The sequence below is a fragment of the Anomalospiza imberbis genome, chromosome 27, assembly GCF_031753505.1.
Source record: "Anomalospiza imberbis isolate Cuckoo-Finch-1a 21T00152 chromosome 27, ASM3175350v1, whole genome shotgun sequence".
Taxonomy (NCBI): domain Eukaryota; kingdom Metazoa; phylum Chordata; class Aves; order Passeriformes; family Viduidae; genus Anomalospiza; species Anomalospiza imberbis.
Genome location: NC_089707.1, coordinates 234736 through 254391, shown reverse-complemented (window position 1 = coordinate 254391; position 19656 = coordinate 234736). Strand labels below are relative to the sequence as shown.

General features: G+C 49.1%; 1 protein-coding gene across 1 annotated transcript; it reads left to right on the top strand.

The window, feature by feature from the left end:
• The first annotated feature begins 16769 nt into the window (after positions 1 to 16769).
• RPL36 (ribosomal protein L36) lies at positions 16770 to 18577 on the top strand. The gene is made up of 3 exons (XM_068174089.1): positions 16770 to 16976; positions 17743 to 17877; positions 18447 to 18577. The coding sequence occupies exons 1-3, from the start codon at positions 16884 to 16886 to the stop codon at positions 18534 to 18536; spliced, it is 318 nt and encodes a 105-aa protein (XP_068030190.1). The 5' UTR covers positions 16770 to 16883; the 3' UTR covers positions 18537 to 18577.
• Positions 18578 to 19656: the final 1079 nt, after the last annotated feature.

The following is a 19656-nucleotide window of genomic DNA, read 5'->3' as shown; positions in this document are numbered from 1 at the left end:
TTTCCAGCTTCCCCTGGAGTGTGCCAAACCCTGGGATCAATCTTTTCCTCATCCTCAGTGGTCAGCTTATATAAACTTACCATGAGTCTTGAGTCCTTCGTAATTATGCTTATTCCTAGCATTACAATCAGGTCTCTTCCCAGTAAATTGTATTCTGTTTCTTCTACTAATAAGATGTCCCCTACACAGATTTTATTCTCAGATTCTATTTCTACATCCCTCAAGACAGGGACTTGAAAGGGTTCCCCTTTTGCCCCAATTACGGTCATAGAATCCTTACCTTTTGTGCACCCGGGAGGTAGTTGCCAGACTGTGGTTCTTTCTGCTCCTGAATCAACCAAAAAAATCAACTCCTGCTTTTGGGGTCCAACCTTTAATTTTATCAAGGGCTCTCCAGATGTTCGCGACCCCAAATTATAGAGCCCCTGACACCTCTAATCCTCCTGAAAAATCATTTCATCTTTCATCCTTTTTTTACAGTCCCTCTTGAGGTGTCCTCTTTTCTTACAGTAAAAGCATTCAGGGGCACTTACCTGTTTGTCCTTCCTTTGTGTAGGTCCCGGCTTTCCCTGGGGCTTTCGAGCCTGTGCTGGCTTTCCCATTGTTTGGACTTGCTCTTGTTTGTTTGCTTCCCTGACTGCTGCTTCCAACACCTTGGCTTGTATCTTCTGTTTCTCCTCATCCCTCCTCATATATACCTTTTGCACTTCTTTTAACAATTCTTGTAGGCTTTTCTCTTGCCAATTATCTATTTTCTCCAATTTTCTCTGAATGTCCTCCCATGATTTTGCAACGAATTGCGTTTTTAAAAGGATTCCCCCTACAGGGGATTCGGGATCAGTACCTGAGTATATTTGAAGGCTCTTCCTGAGCCTTTCAAACCATTCTGTGGGAGTTTCGTCCTTCCCTTGACACTCCCCTAGTGCTTTGCTAATATTTTGTCCTTTGGGGACTGCTCCCCGGATACCTTGTATTACCATGTTTCTTAGTCCGATCAATTTGGCCCGATCCTCCTCCGCCTGAGCGTTCCATGATGGTCTTTGTTCTGGCCACTTCTCCGCCCTGCCCCCTCCTTGGGGGTTTCTGAATTCCCAATCCTTGATGGCAGCCTGCCTTATCATATCTCGTTCCTCTGCATTAAAAAAGGATCTTAATATGGCTGAGATATCATCGTATGAGTATGTCCCAAGAATTTCCAATTATTTCCCAAGAATTCATCCAACCTCTCCGCCACCCCCAACGGGTCATCCATTAGTTTCCCCATCTCCTTTTTAAAAGCCCTTACATGCCCCATATTGATGGGAACGTTTACAAATCCGATGACTCCGGGGGCGGTTGGGACTTCCCTTAAAGGGTATAGATTAGGTCTGTCCTTTTCATTATCACTATTTTCCGTATTTTCTCTCCTTGCTTTACGCCGAGTTCTACTGGCGGGAGGAGATGAGTTTTCTCCAGTGTGAAGCGGCTGTGTGTGTGTGTCCCCGTGTTGTGTGGGGAGGGGGGGGTTGAGAAGGTCCCGGTGCGTCTGCAGCCAGTATTTGGGCATTAGGTGGCGATGCAGACTGAGCTGGAGGTGCTGTTGGTGGGGTGGCCAGGACCTGTGCTTGTGATGGAGGAACTTGGTATGGGGGTAGTAGGTTTTCCAGGGGTTCCCAAGTTTTACCTGAACTTACCTTGCTGCCGGAGGTCTTAATAGGGAACAGCCGCGCGCTAGCATATTCCCACAGCCTGGCATACCCCAGCTCTTCATCCTCCCACTCTCCTTCGTATAAGTTTTCAGAGAGTGCTTGGCAAAACTTACTTTCAAAGGTACCAAAAATGGGCCAGTATAGGAATTTTCCAATTTCCCTGTTTCTCCATACCTCTACACAGTAGCGTATCATTTTTTCTTTGGACTTCCCCCGCCTCAAGAAGCAGTCTTCCCAGTGTTCTAACATCCAGCCCAGGGGACTTTACCTCGGAATTTCGGGCAACCCGTCCTTTTTCCCTCCTCACGATTTATTTTTCCCTGATTTTAAGTTCTTACCTTTTCTGGATTTAGAACTCTTCTCTTGAGTTCTCCCCTGGACTTTACTGTTCCTTTATCCTATGTTTGAAGTTTTTCCTTACCGTGTTTCCGAGTCGGTGTCCGCAAGCCGTTCCAAGAAGTCAGTAACTCGCGTGCTAAATGTATACTCCAGTCTTGTTCCGGACCGAGTCTTAACTCTAGTCCTGTCCCGGACCGAGTCTTACCAAGTGTCTAAACCAGTCTGTCCCCGACCGAGCCTTGCCAACTTAGTAGGCGCACAGTGAACCATTCTGTGGGTTTTCAGTTGGAAGAAGGGTGAGCTCTCTTTTACCTGTTTCCCTGGACTCCCCGAGTCCAGAAGTCGGTGAGGTTTACCAATTTCCTGAATCCACGAGAACGTACCTTCCCTCCCCCGACCTGTCCGTGAGTGGATCCCCGTAACTCCCCCGAGTTTCAGGTCGTATGCATGTTGTGAGTGTACCTGAGTTCTATCGCTTCCCCCGTAGCCAACCACTTCCCTCGCGGGATAGTGAAACTGCGGTTTATTGGGGTCCGCTCTCGCCCCGTGACGAGGTCACGTCTCACACACACACCCACTCATGCCTCACTCAACCACGTGAAACTTATGGCTCCTTTTCCCGCGTAGATTCTTCATGCACGTTCATTTTATGAGTGAAAAAATTTCTGCTGCAGCCTCGGAGACTTAGGCTCCGAATACCGAGAGGTCTGGGCCCACTTTTTTTTTTCCTTTCCGTGGCTTTTGCGGCTTTTCGTAATCCGGTTGGTTCCGAGGGATTCCTCCTTCCCGTCTGGCCGCTGAACTCAGCAAGGCGCCACCCGGATCGAGGATAGGGAACCCCCTGGATACCCCAAACCAGACCACGTCGGGGTCACCAAGATTGTTATAAATGAAAAATGATCCCGCCAAATTAAAAAAATAAAAAGAATTTATTTTAGCAATAGAGATCTAACTTAGCCAGCCACAAGGGAAAGGACAGTGCCGAGCCTGGGATCGGCGCTGGGTGCAAGACACAGAGATCAGCCTCAGCAGAGGTTTCACTCTATGCTCCCACACCACCATCCTGGTACAAGCAATTTTTATAGGGAAAGTTTTGCCTGAAGCCAGGATTTCAGCATTTAGTCCTTTGTTTCATTCAAAGTCCCATAAGTTGATGAGATTTCCTTCTTGGTGACAAGGCAGAACAATTCAAAGTCCGGTGTCATTGAAACTCTTGATGAAATTTATGGGAACAGAGTATTCACATGTATTGGCCCGGGGGGATGTTCCTGATGTCCATCTCGGGTCGTTCACGCGATGATCAGGGCCTGGGTGTCTCCATATCACCTCAGATAAGGCCCATCTCCAGGCGAGCCACATCCCCTTGCTTGTAAATCAGGTTTCAACACACACCTGGTTTTGCCTGAGAAGGGGGGCTTTTAATGCCAAGGGGTATATTCTAACAACTATTTAATATTATATATATATCATGCAAAAAAAATGGCACGAATTATACCTGTTACTTATAACAGGGGGATGCAATTATTTGAGCCAAGAGAGTGCAGGAGTGAGAGTGGCCTTCTTCAGTGAGTGATGTCATGCTCAGGAGTGGAGTGAACAGAGAATGTTGAGGAGAGTGTGGTGGTGCCCTCTGTCTTCAGGGAAGAAGATCTCTGTTCTCGACACCCTCGGTCCCAGGGGAGGAGAAAATGGGGGGGACTATTGTTCCAGAATGAGAAACTGTTGTTCTTTTGGTCCTTGGCAAAGCATCTTTAAAGGAGCCCTATGCGCATTTTCGGTCCACGCACGGTGGTGAGAGCACCATACAGGGAAGGAGGATGTCACGATGGCAGATTTTCTCCAGGCAGTGCCATGTTTGACATGGAAACATTGGGAGGTTTCAACTGTGTTTTCTGTGGAGGACTATGGTACAAGAGAGACTCCTCTCTCCCTGTTGAACTGAGAATTGATAATTTGAATGGTGGTAATTTGATCAAGGGTCCAAGATTTTGTCTCACTGTGTTTTGGTGGAAATTGGGTGGGGGGAGGAGGAATGTTTTGGAAGGTTTTCATTCTGAATTCTGTGTGTTCCTTTTATTATAGCTGCAGGTTAATAAAGTTTTTTTCTTTATTTCTAAGCTTGAGCCTGCTCTGTTCTGTTTCTGGTTGCATCTCACAGCACTCATTTGAGAAAAATATATTTGCATGGGTGCACTGGCATTGTGCCAACACCAACCCATGACATACAGTCAGGAGAGACCGTGCCCTACCACACTCTCCGGCAGCCTGTACTCTGTAGTGAATTTTGAAAGCTAGCAGCATCACATCACTTCTTTCTTTACCATGAGGATGCATGTAGATGGGCAGGTGCAAGAATCAGATGTTTTGGGCAGCCATGAAAGAGATTTGCTTGGATGGAGTAAATGGACAGGAGCTACAGCAAATGAGGAAAAGCTTTTATTTGATGGTGATATTTGCAGGCTTCCTCTGCACTGTTAAACCCCAGTTCTGAGTATGAGAATAGCATAGATTTGTAGGATTTAATTTGTTTTATACTGTCTGCAGAAATTTTGAATGTACAAAAAAGATAGCTTTAGCATGGCCCTATGTAGTGTAGTGTGAAAGGCTGGCATGCAAAAAACTGTGCCCTGGAAGGATCAGGGCCATTGCTCGGGGGCTGGGTGGATGTCCTCGCTAGGTGGATAATCTGCCCAAGTGCAGGAATTTAGGGCTGGGCCTGTTCTGACTGAACCTCTGAGCTTCTTCAAGTGCAAAAGGTATAACCCCATGGAATCCAGAAAAACAACTGCTGTGTTCAAAATGTTTGGCTTCCCAAACTGTGGAGAACTAACAAGTGGCATGGATTCACTGACAGTCCTGCCTGTGTGCCATGGAGACCAGGCCAGTTCTCCTTCAATATACCTGGAAATACTGCCCCAGTTTCACAGGCAGTGTCCACCTCTGTCTCTCCCAGCAGTGTGGACAGATCTGTGATACTCCCATCATAACTGATCATCCATCTCTGGGGATTTACTCACACCATTAACAGAGATGATCCCCAGCCCAGTGCATGTGTGTGCAACCCCCATGGCACACGTGGCCAGATCCTTAAGGACTGCTTGAGGTCTAGCACCAATTTGGCACTTATCTTGGAGAACAGTCTACCTGAAAACACGTCTGACATGTGAGACTCATACTCAGCTTCAAACATGGTATTAATCTGGTATTTGCTGGGTAATAAAGAAGCAGTTGATAAACTATGATGCAGCTGTTGCTTGGGTTTGCATTTTTATAACATGTTCGGAGTGGGAAGCCAGAAAATGCTAGGAAACTGCAGATACTTAAATGGTCTCAGAATGGAGGAAGGCAGAGAGATCAGTTTGAGGCTACATGGCCAGTGAGGCCATTGACAGTTTATACTGACAATTTAACTTAGAAAACAAAAAACAGTTAAGTCAGTGGTGCATGGTAGGCATCATGTAGATGAGCCTCCACTTGCAAGAATCATAGTGCCAATGGCTAGAAGTGTGTATTTTCTCATCTGTGCCAGTATTGGGCTGGTCTGACCGGGCCTGGAGGAACAGAAGCTCAGATCTGCTCAAGCCTGGCAAGTTTGCATGTTGCAGAACATAAATCACTATTTACTCTCTCTACCCCTGCTAACCAAATATGTTTGGATGGTACATCCCTGGCTGTTCTGGTTCAGTGGCCATCCCACCCTGTGGCAGGGTCTGGAGGACTGGTCTGAGGCCAATGGGGAGAATACCTTCACCTTACATCTGTCAAGGAGCTGGGAGTCCTTCTAGTGTAGTGCCTAGAGGTGCTTAGCCGGCCTCGGGATATATTTGGCTTCATAACTAGGACTCCCAGAAGGAGAAAATTCTGTGTGAAGAATCCATACTTGTGAGGGCCACCTATGAGCACTGTGATTACTGAGCCCTTTACTTTTGCTCTATCGTTACATAAATCTCTTGAATTTAGTTTACTTTTTCATCTAGTTTTCTCCTTCTCACTCTGCACATTTCTCCTTTGGTGTCAATGACAGATAGCACCCTGGCCACACCAGCCAATTCATGACCAATTTTCCTTTTAGTTCTTGTCAAAAATACCTTCTCATATAAAAGAAATAGCAACATTTGCTTTCTACAGGACTCTGATGTTGGGATAGATACAAGAAGGGGCCAACACCGTATTGGAAGATAAGATATACACCTATTACTCTTATATTCCCAGAAAATAGTCTTGCCAGGTTGTCCCTGCAATCTTTGGCACATTAGTGAGTCTTCATCTGAATGAATTCACTCTAGGAAGTACCTCTCCTTTGCAGTTCCCCTAGCTTCCTTAACCTTTGCATCATTCTTGCTGCTTTTCTGACTTCCTTTAGCTTGAGTACCTCAGTGACCAGTGGCTGTTGCCTGCCCTACAGAAGGTCACAGGTATGGCCCAGAATCTGCAGATGCTTCTAGTCTGCAAGGATAAAGCATGGGCAGGTAATCCATCCACGAGAACAAGAAGCAAGAAATGTTAGATTTCTAAGCTTTTGTTAACCATATTGTGTCATGAGATCAATCACAAAAACTGCTTTGTTGCTTCCTGGTGCCATATGGTACAAGCAAATAGCACAGATGAGAGCCAGCTCACATACAGCTGCTCCTCTGGAATGGTGTCACTGGAGAATGAAGGGGAGCTCTGCTCACCTCCACTGTGGCCACTCAAGGCTCTCTTGGGGTGGGTAAGAGATGTGCCATTGCTCAGCGGGATTCAGCTTGGGCAGGAAGTGTCCAAACAGCTTCTCTTACAAGAAGCACCTGGGGCTGCTCAGGTAAATAAGCCCAGGTCACCTCGAGGCTGCAGGAAAGCTTGTGCCAAAATGGTGGAGGATCCTTCACACAGGCACTCTGCCTCTGCAGATATGCCTCCTTCCTCTGCAGCACCTATGTGAGTCCACCTGCGCAGAGCACAGCAGTTTGCAGTAATTGTCCCCTTCACTGGCTGTGACTGCTGCCCATGTCTCTTGCCCATGCTGCAGACTGAGCATCTCAACCCACCTTCCTCTCCAACCTCCCCTTCACAGTCAGGTTCCCCACAGGCTCGTTCTGGCAGACCCTTTTCCTGTGCTCTGTTCCTGTACAGCAAAGAGCTGCATGCTGCGCCTGGAGGAGTGCTCCTGCCTGGGCCCAGATCACCCTGCCTAGGTGTCAAGGTTTTACGCTGGACAAATGCCAGGCACCAACAAGAGTCATTCACTTATCCTCTCCTGCTACAGTTGAGCAAAGGAGAGGGAAAAAAATTAACAACAGGCTCATGAGTTGAGATGAAGACTAGGAGAAAAACACTCTAAGAGCAAAACAGATTTAAATTTAAAGGTACAAATTAAATTTATTATTAACAGAGTCAGAGGAGGATAATGAGAGGTAAAATGAGTGCTTAAAGCACCTTTTTTCCTCCCAGCCCCTCCCCCCTTCTCACCAACAGCACAGGGAGACAGGGTGTGGGGGTTTTGGTCAGTTCATCACTCAAGATCTGTTCGTTCAGGGAGAGGGGTCTTTTTTCTGCTATGCCATGGGTTCCCTCCCATGGGCAGTCATCCCAAAACTGTTGTGGTGCAGGTCACTCATCCCTTAGGGGTGCAGTCTCTTAAGGATAGGCTGCTCTAGTTTGGAAGGGCTCTCTCTATCTCTGGAAGCTGGGGCCCTCTCTCTCTATTCAGGTCTCCCACTGGATCACAGCTTTCTCTGGCATCCATCCACTCCGGTGTGAGCATTTTTCCCACGGGCTGCAAGTGGCTATCTTCATCCCCCATGGACTTCATGCATTACAAGGGGACAGTTTGTTTCACCACAGTTCTCACTACAGCTTGCAGAGAAATTTTGGCTCTGACGCTTGGAGCACTTATTCCCCCTCTTTCTTTTTTACTGATCTTGGTGCTGCTGTTTTGTTTTCCATCATGAGTCCTCACTTCCTCCTCTTCTCTGACTAGAAGAACTGCTGCTTGTAGATACCATTGTGGACATGTTTTACTAATTCAAAGATTCCTGCAGGATCCCGCAGCGCTGAGAAGTTGATCTTGTCTAGGTTCCACATTGGGGAATCACTCGTCATGCTTCTGCTGCCAGCCATGCAGCCCTGCCGCCATTGCTCAGGCAGTGGTGGCTGCTGTGGCACTGGCACCATTCACTGCCTCTCCTTGTGCAGGGCATGGGAGGGGGAAACTGCCACCACCCCTGCCCTTCTGCCCGTGGCACATCTGGCTAGGAGTGGCCAGGCGGGCGCAGCTCGCCATGGGCTGCACCAAGATGGCAGCAGCTACGGTAGTGCATTGCTACACGCTACACCAGGGATGGCCCCAGTGGCGGTGTTTCACTATCCCTGGAAAAAGCAGTGTGTGCACTGTGTTGATTTTCTTCTTAAATATGTCATCACAGAGGTGTTACCAACATCTGTAATTGGGCCAGCAGCATGTCCATCTTCAGAGCAATCAGAGATTGGCTCTGTCAGATATGGTGGAAGCTTCTAGCAACCTGTCATAGAAGCTACCCCTGTCCCTCTCCCCATCCCCCCACCCCTCACTACCAAAAACCAGTCTGTGCCAAACCAACATACTGGGTCAGGGAGAGGTGTGGAGTCCAAGAACACACCGAGCTAGAAATGACGACCAGCTTCAAACTTTTGTCTGAAATCTGAGGTCCTCACAGGCTCCACTGAGATGCCATTTTGTGCTCTTGCTTCTCTCTGGAAGCTCTTTATGGCTGGACAGCCCAGGACCCTACCGGTACAGAGTGACAATTGGGCAGAGTTCACCCAGTCTCCTGGTGTTGCCCAAAGGGGCAATGCCCCCTGGCTTCTCCAGCCACACTAACCAGCCTGCTCCCCCTTGACAGCAGTGACTTTCAGCTGGCCCACCAAGGGACTGGTGGGTATGGCCTCATCCCCACAGAAGTTATTCCTAGCTACATAACATCTGGCCATTGCAAAGCACTGGCCACCTTGTAAAAGGCAGCAGGAATACAAATGGAACTTGCATTTGTCCAAAGTGACTACTTCCAAGGGAAATCCGTGGGTCTGTAAATGGTGTTTCCCATCGGATTAGGGTGAAACATTTCCATCCCCAGCAAGACCAGCAAGGAGGAAAGGTCAGTTTCATATGGTCGCACTGCACCATGCCCAGAGGAGCAGCAGTGTAAAACTCCCTGTACAGTTGTTTTAGGAAAAACCCCTTTTGTGTGGGTCCCTCAGAGAAGGCAGGACATTGGCTTCTCAATGACAAAAATAAATGTAGTTTATCCGAGGATATGCTTTTAATTTAGAAGCGATTAGCATCTTGGAAGACCAAAGCTAAGGCATCTATAATTGCAGAAGTGGATACAAAATCAGGGAATTCCATCGCATGGCAGCAGAGGTGGGGCCTGTTAATCAGTGTTGTAAGGCTCAGTGCAGCTCCAGAAAGGTTAAATCCTTTCCTTCAGAAGACAAGAGCAGCCTGCCTGAACTGGCAGCTGCAGATGGGCCCTCTGCTCAAGCAGAGCAAGCAGTTGGACTTGCCAGGTGGTCAGAAACCATAATTCAGCAGAAGCTCCAAGGCACAGAAAAGGGTTGTTTTCCAGTTTTTCCTAGAGCAGCTGGATTTGGGAGCAGTTGCTGTCTGTGGCAACATGGGTGACAGCTTTAGCAGTGTGCATGTGCTGTAAAAGAAGACCTTGCACAAAACAGAACAGCAGAAATACAGGCACCTGTAATACCCTGTTCATGGGTGTTATATGTGGTGACCAGGGAGCTACTGCAGGGGCAGCTGCCTTTCTCCTCCTCACAGGAGGGCACTTGCATGGCTCCTCTGTGTGTGTCTGTGTCCATGCACATATGCTACTCCAGAAGGGAGACAATGACTTGAGCAGAGCTGCTGGTGCCCTTGCGTGTGGGGTGATGTAGGAAAAGATTTTGCCTGCTGTTTCTTCTGGTTTTGGTGATAGAGGCTGTTGGTTTCTGATCTGGTTGCAAAGTCTTGCACGTTATCAAATACTTCTGGGGGAGACTGTCTAGACCTCAGTTTACTTACTAACAGCAGCATTTTCTTTAAAGTCAGGTTCAAACTCTTTCACCTGGAAGACCCAAGGACCACTGTGAAAACTGTCCTGTGATGTGATGTGATGTGATGTGATGTGATGTGATGTGATGTACAGGGCAGTGTTTTGTTTAAAAAAGTGCTTGAACCTAACTAATAAACCACCACCAAAGACAGTAGTTAGAGTCTCTGACTGCCTCAAAGCAGGGCTTAAAAACTCTGAGAGAGCCAGTGAGGAACACAGCAGCTGCGCAGCACAAGGCAGCCAGAGGCTGGCCTGGCTGAGTTGAGATTGCTGCAGCAGTCACCATGTGGGAGAGAGACAGCATCCAAAGACAGCAGGGTCATTCCAGTGGGAGAGGGCTGTTTTTATTAAAAGAGGTAGCAGTGAGGACTCTGGTGACCTTTACATCCCTACCAAGGAGTTTAAGCAAAGAAGCCTTGTGGATATGACAGCCTGGTCAGAGAGAGAGAAAACTAGATAAGCTTTCCCAGAATTGGCTTGAGAGACTTTAGGGAGTTGAAGATAAACAATGATAGCTTGTTATTATAAACAACCTGCAGGTGCTGTTTTCCTACTCTCTGCTTTCTTGTTTTTCTCTATGATTGTTTATAAGAAAGGCATCTTGTTAATTAGCCAATCAGGTGAAATGTGTTGATTAATTGACCAACCGGGTCTATCTGTATCGGAACAATGTATAAAAAGAGAGGATCCAAAGCTAAGGCGAGGTGCTATGCAAACCAGACTTCTGGTGAGTCTGTGTTGTTTCTTACTCAATAGCGATAAATCCTCAGTTTGGCTCCAATTGCTCCCTGGTTCTATTACACACCAGGGAATCCTCCACCTCTGTAATCTCACTAACAGAGACTGAACAGACCCTTGTCCAGCTCTCTCTTGCCCAAAACAGGACAACGAAGGAGCACAGTGGAGCATTAGTGGCAATTACCATCAAGCGCCCAAGTGGGGTCGTCACAGCACTACGTGCCCGTAAGAGAGGCCTTGCTCATCATCATCACAGGTTTTGTGTCTCACAGCCACAGCCACTTTTTAGTTGGTAGAGAGATATCATTTCTGTTGCCTCCTTGCCCTCTTTTAGGAGCCATGTTCTTTTGTGCATGGGAGTAATTCCAGCCCTGACTGAGAGGGCCACAGTTGCAGAAATAGTGTGTGTTGTGTGTTATGGACCCCATGCAGAGATTTTTGCTGGCTGCTGTTGTGAGTAATTATTTCCTGGAAGACAGAGAGGCTTCATCGCTTGGGGAAACACTGTGCATGCACATGTGAAGCACAGGGTAGAACTACACAGCCCTGAGCCTTGCAGAAGTGAGTGGGGCTTTCAGCTGTTTGGGGTCCAGAGGCCTGAAGCGGGACAGCCAGGATGCACTGGGGAAGGGGCACTTCCAGAAAAAAACAGACATTGAGAGCAACACCCTTTCGGCTCAAAGGGAAAGCCTCTGCCTACCTATGGGAATGGTGCTGAAGTTCTTTCATATTGGCTGCTCTGCATATTTTGTTAATTAACATAAGACAGTAGCCTCTGAATTTAAGGTAGCCTGGATTTAATCATGAGGCTGAGCCTGTCTCCTGCCTGCCTTCCTTATGACCAGTCTCTACCAGCCTCCTTAGGGCTACTGGCTTATGGGGTAACACATGCTGCCTACTGGAAGACATCTAGCAGAAAACTAGGTCTAGATCTTGGCAAATGCAAACACCCGCACCTTGCAAGGCCTCAGCCAAGAATGGATAATAGAGGAAGGTGGAGCACTGCTGAGCAATATCAGACTACTGTCTTGCCTGTCCTCCTCCCTTCTGGTGAGATGATTCAGTTAATACTTGGAAATGACAGATAAAGGGCTTTCCCCCACTGTGCCAGCTACGGGAGCACATCATGTGAGAACATCTTTCATCCGATGTTACACAACAATTTGTTGGATACAGGCTTCACAGTGACCCTCTGGGAATTCTGGCTCCCCTGGCAGAAGGGAAGGGAGGTTTGCATTTCCATAGCTGCAGGTGGTGGATCTTGGAAGGTGTGAGTGGTTTTTTGGCCATGGTGTCATGAAAGGGCCTGGCTGAAAGATGAATGCAGTCAAAGGGACAAGTAGAAATCAGTCTATATCTGGTGTGTTTGCCTACTTTAAGAATCCATACCTCTGCAGTGAGAAGGATGAGATTCAGGTTCAGAAGACAGTGGGGTCCCTGGGACCACAATTCAGCTGTACATTCTGTGCCTCCGTGAGGGGGGCCATAGGTTGTACTGATTCTGTATTTGGAAAGGAGGAAGTACAATAAAATAAATTTCATCTGTCTTGAGACAGAGAAAGTCTCTGTCTTGGTTTGAAAGACAGATGTCTGCCAAGGAAGGTGGGAACCTATCTTGGAATGGAAAATGTGATCCCCTTCCCCCCAAAATATTTTAAATTTGAATTTACGAGACATTCAGACAAAGATACGGGAAAAGGAATAGCATTATATACATTCTTTACCAGAATGTATAACAAAGAAAACAACCACAGCAGCAGCAGCAACAACAGAAACACAAATCCAGTGCCAGCCTGAAGCACAGACCCAGTCCCAGCCCGAAGCACAGTCCCAGTGCCAGCCCGAAGCACAGACCCAGTGCCAGCCCGACGCACAGACCCAGTCGCAGCCCGAAGCACAGACCCAGTGCCAGCCCGAAGCACAGACCCAGTCCCAGCCCGAAGCACAGTCCCAGTCCCAGCCCGAAGCACAGTCCCAGTCCCAGCCCGAAGCACAGACCCAGTGCCAGCCCGAAGCACAGTGCCAGTGCCAGCCCGAAGCACAGACCCAGTGCCAGCCCGAAGCACAGTCCCAGTGCCAGCCCGAAGCACAGTCCCAGTCCCAGCCCGAAGCACAGACCCAGTCCCAGCCCGAAGCACAGACCCAGTGCCAGCCCGAAGCACAGACCCAGTGCCAGCCTCTCCCGGCCGCAGGCACTTTCTCCTTTGGTGCAGTTCCGGGCACAGCCAGCAGGGGCGCCGGTGGCTCCCGGCCGGGCGGGGCAGGTGCGATGATTCCCCCGCGGCTGCAGGGGGCGCTGTGGCGCGGGCTCAGCCACTCTCCACACGGCAATGGCGGGCGGGCTGGATGGCGAAAATGGGCTGCAGCAGGAACCTCGGGGCGGTGGCTGGAACCGCAGGGACGAGCAGACTCCGGAGCAGCAAACAAAATGTAACAGAAACTCCGCAGCTGTAGCGGGAGCCGAGGGGTGTCCCGGCAGGCAGGGGTGCTGAGTTACAGGGCAGTGAAAAACCCAGAGCAGTGGCAGAGAAGCGGCGGGGCTGGGCATTGGCCGCTCGGCTCCCGAACGCTCCTGGGAGAGGCTCCCTGGGAGCGGGAGGGGGCTTGGGCATCCCGGGGTTTCCCCTGAGGCACCCGAGTAGATGGTGAGGGTCCTTTCTGGTGAGGAAGGGTTTTAATAAGGTCCCAGTGCAACAGATGCTCGTATGAGCAAAAGCCTCACATATTGTAGGAGAAAATAGTAACGGGCTGGACTCCACAGTGGCACAAATAGGAGCTGCTCAACTGTTCCCTCAAATCCCGAGACTGAGAGGGAAAAGAGCTGCACCCAACCCCTCACACCCCAGGCAAAATCTCGTGATATCTGCCCTTCCAAAAGAAAGCTGCCTCAGCTACAAGAGTGCAGCTTCACCTTTCACAGAATTCAGCTGGAAGAGACCCTTCAGATCATCAAGTCCAACCCAATCCCTAACACTTCAACTTAAACATGGCACCGAGTGCCATATCTAGTCCTTTTTTAAACATGTCCAGGGATGACTCCACCACCTTCCCAGGCAGGCCATTCCAGAACTTTATGACTCTTTCCGTGAAAAACTGTTTCCTAATATCCAATCTATATTTTCCTTGACGCAGCTTGAGACTGTGTCCTCTGGTTCTATCAGTTGCTGCCTGGTGAAAGAGACCGACCCCCACCTGACTGCAACCACCTTTCAAGAAGTTGTAGAGAGTGATAAGGTCACCTCTGAGTCTCCTTTTCTCCAGGCTAAACAACCCCAGCTCCCTCAGTCATTCCTCATCAGCCTTGTTGCCCTTCTCTGGATGAACTAAAGAATTTCAACATCCTTCTTAAACTGGGGGGCCCAACACTGGACACAACACACAAGGTGCAGCCTCACCAGTGCCAAGTACAGGGGGAGAATGACCTCCCTGGTTCTGCTGGACACACTATTCCTGATACAGGCCGGGATGCCGTTGGCCTTCTTGGCCACCAGGGCACACTGCTGGCTTTCCCTCCACCTTGGCCACTTTTTTCTCTATTAAGTGCCAGTCATTATGGTCTCTTAACAACAGATGGGAGAAAAATCCCTGAGATAAAAACAACAACCCTAACCTTCAACAGGCTCTCCCTTCATAAACTTGGAGCAGCTGGGGGAGGGTAAGGCGCTGCACTTTTCCTTCTTTCCTTGGTCTTCAGTGAGGTCAAGAGGAACTCTGGCTTTTCCAGTTCTGTTCCTGATGTCCTTGCAATACCTGTGTATGTCTCTTGGGTAGTTTTGATGCTGCTTCCACCCCCCACATTCTTAATTTTTGTATTTAAACCTGATCCAGAATTCTCCACTCAGTCTGTCTGGCCTCCTGTTGTACTTGCTGAACATTGGGATGGATCACTCTTATACTTGTACTTCATTGGTTAATCAGAAATTCAGGTGGCTGTTTTACATCTACCTCAGCTCTCTTCTACTTCTCCAGGCTGAAAAAGGCTCGTTCCTTCCATTGCTCCTCATGCTCCAGGCCTCAGACATATTCATAGCTTTCTTCAGAACTTATTCCAGTTTATCCAAGTTTTTCTTGCTTTGCAAGGCCTGAACACAGCACCACTGGTGTGATCTAATGAGTGCCAGGTAAAGGGAACAATCCCTTACTGGCCCCTGACAGGTGCATCTGTCCATGCAGCCCAGGACATCACTGCAGGAGCCAGAAGATACTGCAGATGTTCATCCTATTTATGGTCCACTGAGCCCTCCATGTCCATCTCAGCAGAGCCAGTCCATCCCAGCTTCAGATTCAGCTCAAATCCCAAGGCTTCCTCTACCTTTTTTCTGCCCCCCTGTCCTCGGGCTCACCTGATGGGTAACATCTTACTTGTAATGCCTTTAGGAAAGTAATAAGGCAAAGAGTGAAGAAATGCAGAATTCAAAGAAAGATCCAGCAGAGATGCAAACAATTTGCAAATGCTGGGAATTTGGAAGAAGGCATTTAGCAATGTTGGAATGGGGCAAAAGCTTCTGGAAACTGAAACCCTGGATTTTCTATTAGGGATTTATGCAGGCAACAATAGTAGGCAAGAACTCTTGTCTTGGGAAAAAGGCAAGATTTGAGGGGTGTCCAGTGCATCATAAAAAGATCAAATTATGAGAAACCCACTGGGAATCTGGGAACTGTAGATCCATGTTTCTGCATGAATGGAAAAATGTCCTGAGAGGGAGGTAGCAATAGTCAGGGTGTGAGAGGGAAGAGCCCCACGCAGATGATGCTGGTGGGCTGGTGCTCACAGACCAGGCAGAGGGAAGCAGCAGATGCCGCTGCCTCCTCTTCCAGACTGTCTCTTTTAGGGCCACCTGTATTTGATGAGGTCACAGAGCCAGAGCAGGTGAGGGCCTTCTTCGGCACATCCAGAGGTGAGTGAGCAGCCACCCTAAGGCAGCTCCGTGCACATCGGCAGTGGCAGGAAAGGCGACAGGAGAGGTGATACCTCTGCCAGCCCGGGGCTGCGACAGTTCCTCCTATGAGGAACCCTGAGCTCATGGATGGGGAGACCTTCAGCTGCCTCGTGTCACAGTTCTCAGTAGCAAAGATGATATCAAACTCGTGTTGATTTTAGAGGTGCAGATTGACAACAAAATTGGCATTCGTAACTTTTCTTTGTTGACTTTCAGAAACATTAGGAAATATTTCAGAAAGGCAGTTCCTTCTGCCTGTGTAGGACAGTCACCCCCACCCTGTGGATGCCTGTTCATACTCTGCCTCCTGTGGAGAAAGGCATCGGAGTCAGACCTGTCCCATTATCTAAGCCATGAACATTCCTCACTGCTGGAATCTGTGCCATGAGGGCGTGACAGAGTCCAGCAGCTCCAAGTGCGTGAGCTGGGACCGCTGCCCTAGGATGAAAGGAACCAGTCGTGCAAAGACAAGCTCTACAGCAGGATGTAAAGTTCCACAATTTGTTTCAAAAACCAAGATTTTCAATTTCAAGTCAATATTTTCTATTTCAACAAATTAAATGAACTGTCTTTGAAAACAGAAAACAGTTGAGTTGCACATGTTCACCTCAGCTCTCTTTCAGAGGTAAGAAAATCCAGTATCTTTTATTCCAACAAAATTGTTTAATCTATTCCTTTAGGTTTGTCTGTCAAACATTTTCAAATCCTGATCAAGTGATACCAAAGTTGTAATTTATGGGGAAAAATTCTGTAAGCGCGGGGCTGTGAGGCTCCGTACGGCGGGCACCCCAAGCCCCCCCCGCCACAGCCGAAGGGAACTAGCAGTTCTTTCAGACCACCCGCCCCGGGCTGACCCTCCTCTCACCCCGCTGTCTCCTCATACCCACAATGGCCCCACCGCGGGGTGATCCCGCAGCCGCTCACAGCACCGGCCTGTGCGACCTTTCCCGCCTACATTCCCCGGCGCGCCCTCGGCCCCGCCCACCACCGGAAATGGCCACGTCCCGGAGTCCCGCGCGCTCTCATTCCTTCCGGTGCGGCGCCATCATTGCGGTGCGGGTGAGGCAGAGTGGGTCTGTGTCCATCCGTGTCCATCGGGCCCAAGCGCCGTAGCCATGGCCATCCGCTACCCAATGGCCGTGGGCCTTAACAAGGGCTACAAGGTGACCAAGAATGTGTCCAAGCCCCGGCAGTGTCGCCGCCGCGGGGTGAGTATGAGACTCTGCTGGCGCGCAGTGCCGCAGGCCTGCCTCTCGTGGGAGCCGAACGAGCCCGCTGCCTGCCCCCGGTGCGCAGCGCGGTTGTGTTCGTGTGACCGGCGCAGAGCCGCCCATCGCCTCCGGCCCCATCCCGTGGGGCTGCGGCTCGCGCTTTCGCTGTGGGAAGACGGGAGGGCTCAGAACCCGCGCGGTGCCCGTGACGGGCTCGACAGAGCGGGGACAGCGGGAACAGGCGGGCCGGTGGGCTCGGCCGGGCAGGGCAGCGGGTAGCTGTGAAAGCTGTATGCCTTCTAGAATCTCTCCTATTCTGCTTCTCTTGGTAACAACAGGCAGTCTCCCACAAAACTGCCCCGAATTTCCCTATTAGGAGCTGTCCAGCTCCGATAGATGCGTGTTACAGGACATGAATGCATCTGGGCTCATTATTCATTCTTATTAAATTAATGTTTTTTATAGCTGTGGTGTCCAACGTGTGTTGCAGTGCAACCCCTGGCTAGCTCATGGACCTGCTTTTTCAGAAAATGCTGGTCTGTGCCAGTGTGTGACACATCCAGACCCGAGCCTGAAGACAGACTGGCACACTCAGCCAAGCCCACGTGCTCCGCAGCATCTGCCAGGGATAAAGTTTTCTTGGCACATGCCAACAGCATGGTTTTGAAGCCTAGCTGAGAGTATGCCACAGCCCCTTGCAGTCCCCTTTGCATAATGCCTTGTAACCTGCTGATCAAAGCCCTCCCTCCTCCTCTTCCCACAGCGCCTGACCAAACACACCAAGTTTGTGCGAGACATGATCAGGGAAGTCTGTGGCTTTGCACCCTATGAGCGACGCGCAATGGAGTTGCTGAAAGTGTCCAAGGACAAACGTGCTCTGAAGTTCATCAAGAAGCGGGTAGGTCAATCAACTAACAACGGATGGCAGAAACTACTATGTCAGTTTTTGGTTTTCTACCCTCCCCTAGGAATATTTGGCTTTTCAATTAATTACCTATATTTTTTTCATTTGTTTTGGAAGTAACTGGTGGAATATGATGGAGTGGAGAAAATGTTCCTTGGGCTAGGTGGGAAAGAAGGAGATGGATGCAGAGGTACTTTGCTAAAAAGGCCCTGAGCTCAAGGATTCGGGCCTGTCATGCTATTTTTCCATGGTTTTCATGTCTGGTGTGGGGAAAATTAGAGCAGCGCTGATGGAGGTTGGGTGCCATTAACCAGGAGACTTCAAATAGGGTTCCTTGAGTTGTAATGATTATGAGAACTGAAAGCAGCCCCTTTCGTGTCCAAGTAACTGTTGAGGTACTGCTGAGACAGGATGGCAAACTCCTGGCTGGAGGATGAGTCTCTCTTTCCAGAACTTTACCGTTCTGCCTTGTTTTGAGGTGTGACAGCAGGGACACCTGCAGCAGTCCCAGTCTGTCCAGTCTGCACTGGGTAAAGACTTACAGCTCTGCTCTCTCCCTGCAGGTTGGCACTCACATTCGGGCCAAGAGGAAGCGGGAGGAACTCAGTAATGTCCTGGCAGCCATGAGGAAAGCTGCTGCAAAGAAAGATTGAGCTGCACAGGCTGCAGCACAATAAAGTCCTTTCTCCCAAAACCAGAGTAGTGAGTGTTCTTGGTACACCTACTTCAGTGAGTGCTGCTGGGGGATGCTGACAAGGTCCAGAACTTCAGCCATCAAGAATTTGGGTCAGTGGTTTATTTTACCTGCAGGTGGAGATGCTGACACTGGTGCTGCTGTGACTTACTCTAGAGGGGAATCCTCTATGACTATGTGCAGTCTCAGGATGTGGAAATCTCTGGAATCATGCCTTCTACCTCCTAGTCTGGCTTCAGACCTAGATGGTAGCAGGAGTGAAGTCAAGTGGGCAAAAATGGCTGTTGAAAATAGTAACTACTTTGCACTTCTTCCCCAGGGCACATCAGCCCATTCCTTATGCAGCTTACCCTGCTCCTGTGTTTCCCCTTGTGCCCTCTATTCTGTGTATCCTCTTGTGCCTTAGGCCTGTGTTCTGCACTGTGGTAGCCAGTCATGACACCTGGAGTCAGCAAGAGCTCCCTGGACTTCAGGAGTTGGATTCTTTATTCTCCCCTAAGGCCTCCCTTGCTGAGATGACAAGAGCTGTTCTTGGCTCAGAAAATACTTTTTCTTAGTGTTCATTGGAAGACAAAGTATTGTAAGTTCTCCGGCCCCCAAGCCCGTGTTTACTGATGTACAACAGTCAAGATACTTAATTCCTTTTCTCGCTCCCTGAATATGATACAGCTGTTTCAGAGGCACAGGCCATCTGTGGTGCAGCACAATGCTGCTCACTGGTGATGCTGAGCACGTTACTGATCTGCCCTCTTTAAACCTGGAGTTCTTTCTGGTGGTATTGACCTGGTGACTAAACCTAGAGAACCGTGTCCCTTTATCAGCTGACTATCAGCTCTGCTGAACTATCTTAGGATTTCAGTGTCCTTTCAGCCCAGCCCAGGATTCTAAACAGAGACAGATTCTGAGAGCTACTTGCCTTCTACCACATCAGGAATAACAGCTGTACATCAGCCTAGCTCTGGGTGTACTGTTCAGTCCTTTTCCACAAGTCGCACAGAAATTTACAGTGAAATAGCTGAAACATCTTCAATGAGAAAAGACCAGACTAGCCTCACTGCTGGTGACTGATAACATGCCCA

Excerpts from the sequence above, each read along its gene's own strand:
- RPL36 (XM_068174089.1), top strand. The coding sequence starts at position 16,884 with ATGGCCATCCGCTACCCAATGGCCGTGGGCCTTAACAAGGGCTACAAG. Across the intron at positions 16,977-17,742 it reads GGCAGTGTCGCCGCCGCGGG|CGCCTGACCAAACACACCAA; the intron begins GTGAGTATGAGA and ends CTCTTCCCACAG. Across the intron at positions 17,878-18,446 it reads TGAAGTTCATCAAGAAGCGG|GTTGGCACTCACATTCGGGC; the intron begins GTAGGTCAATCA and ends CTCTCCCTGCAG.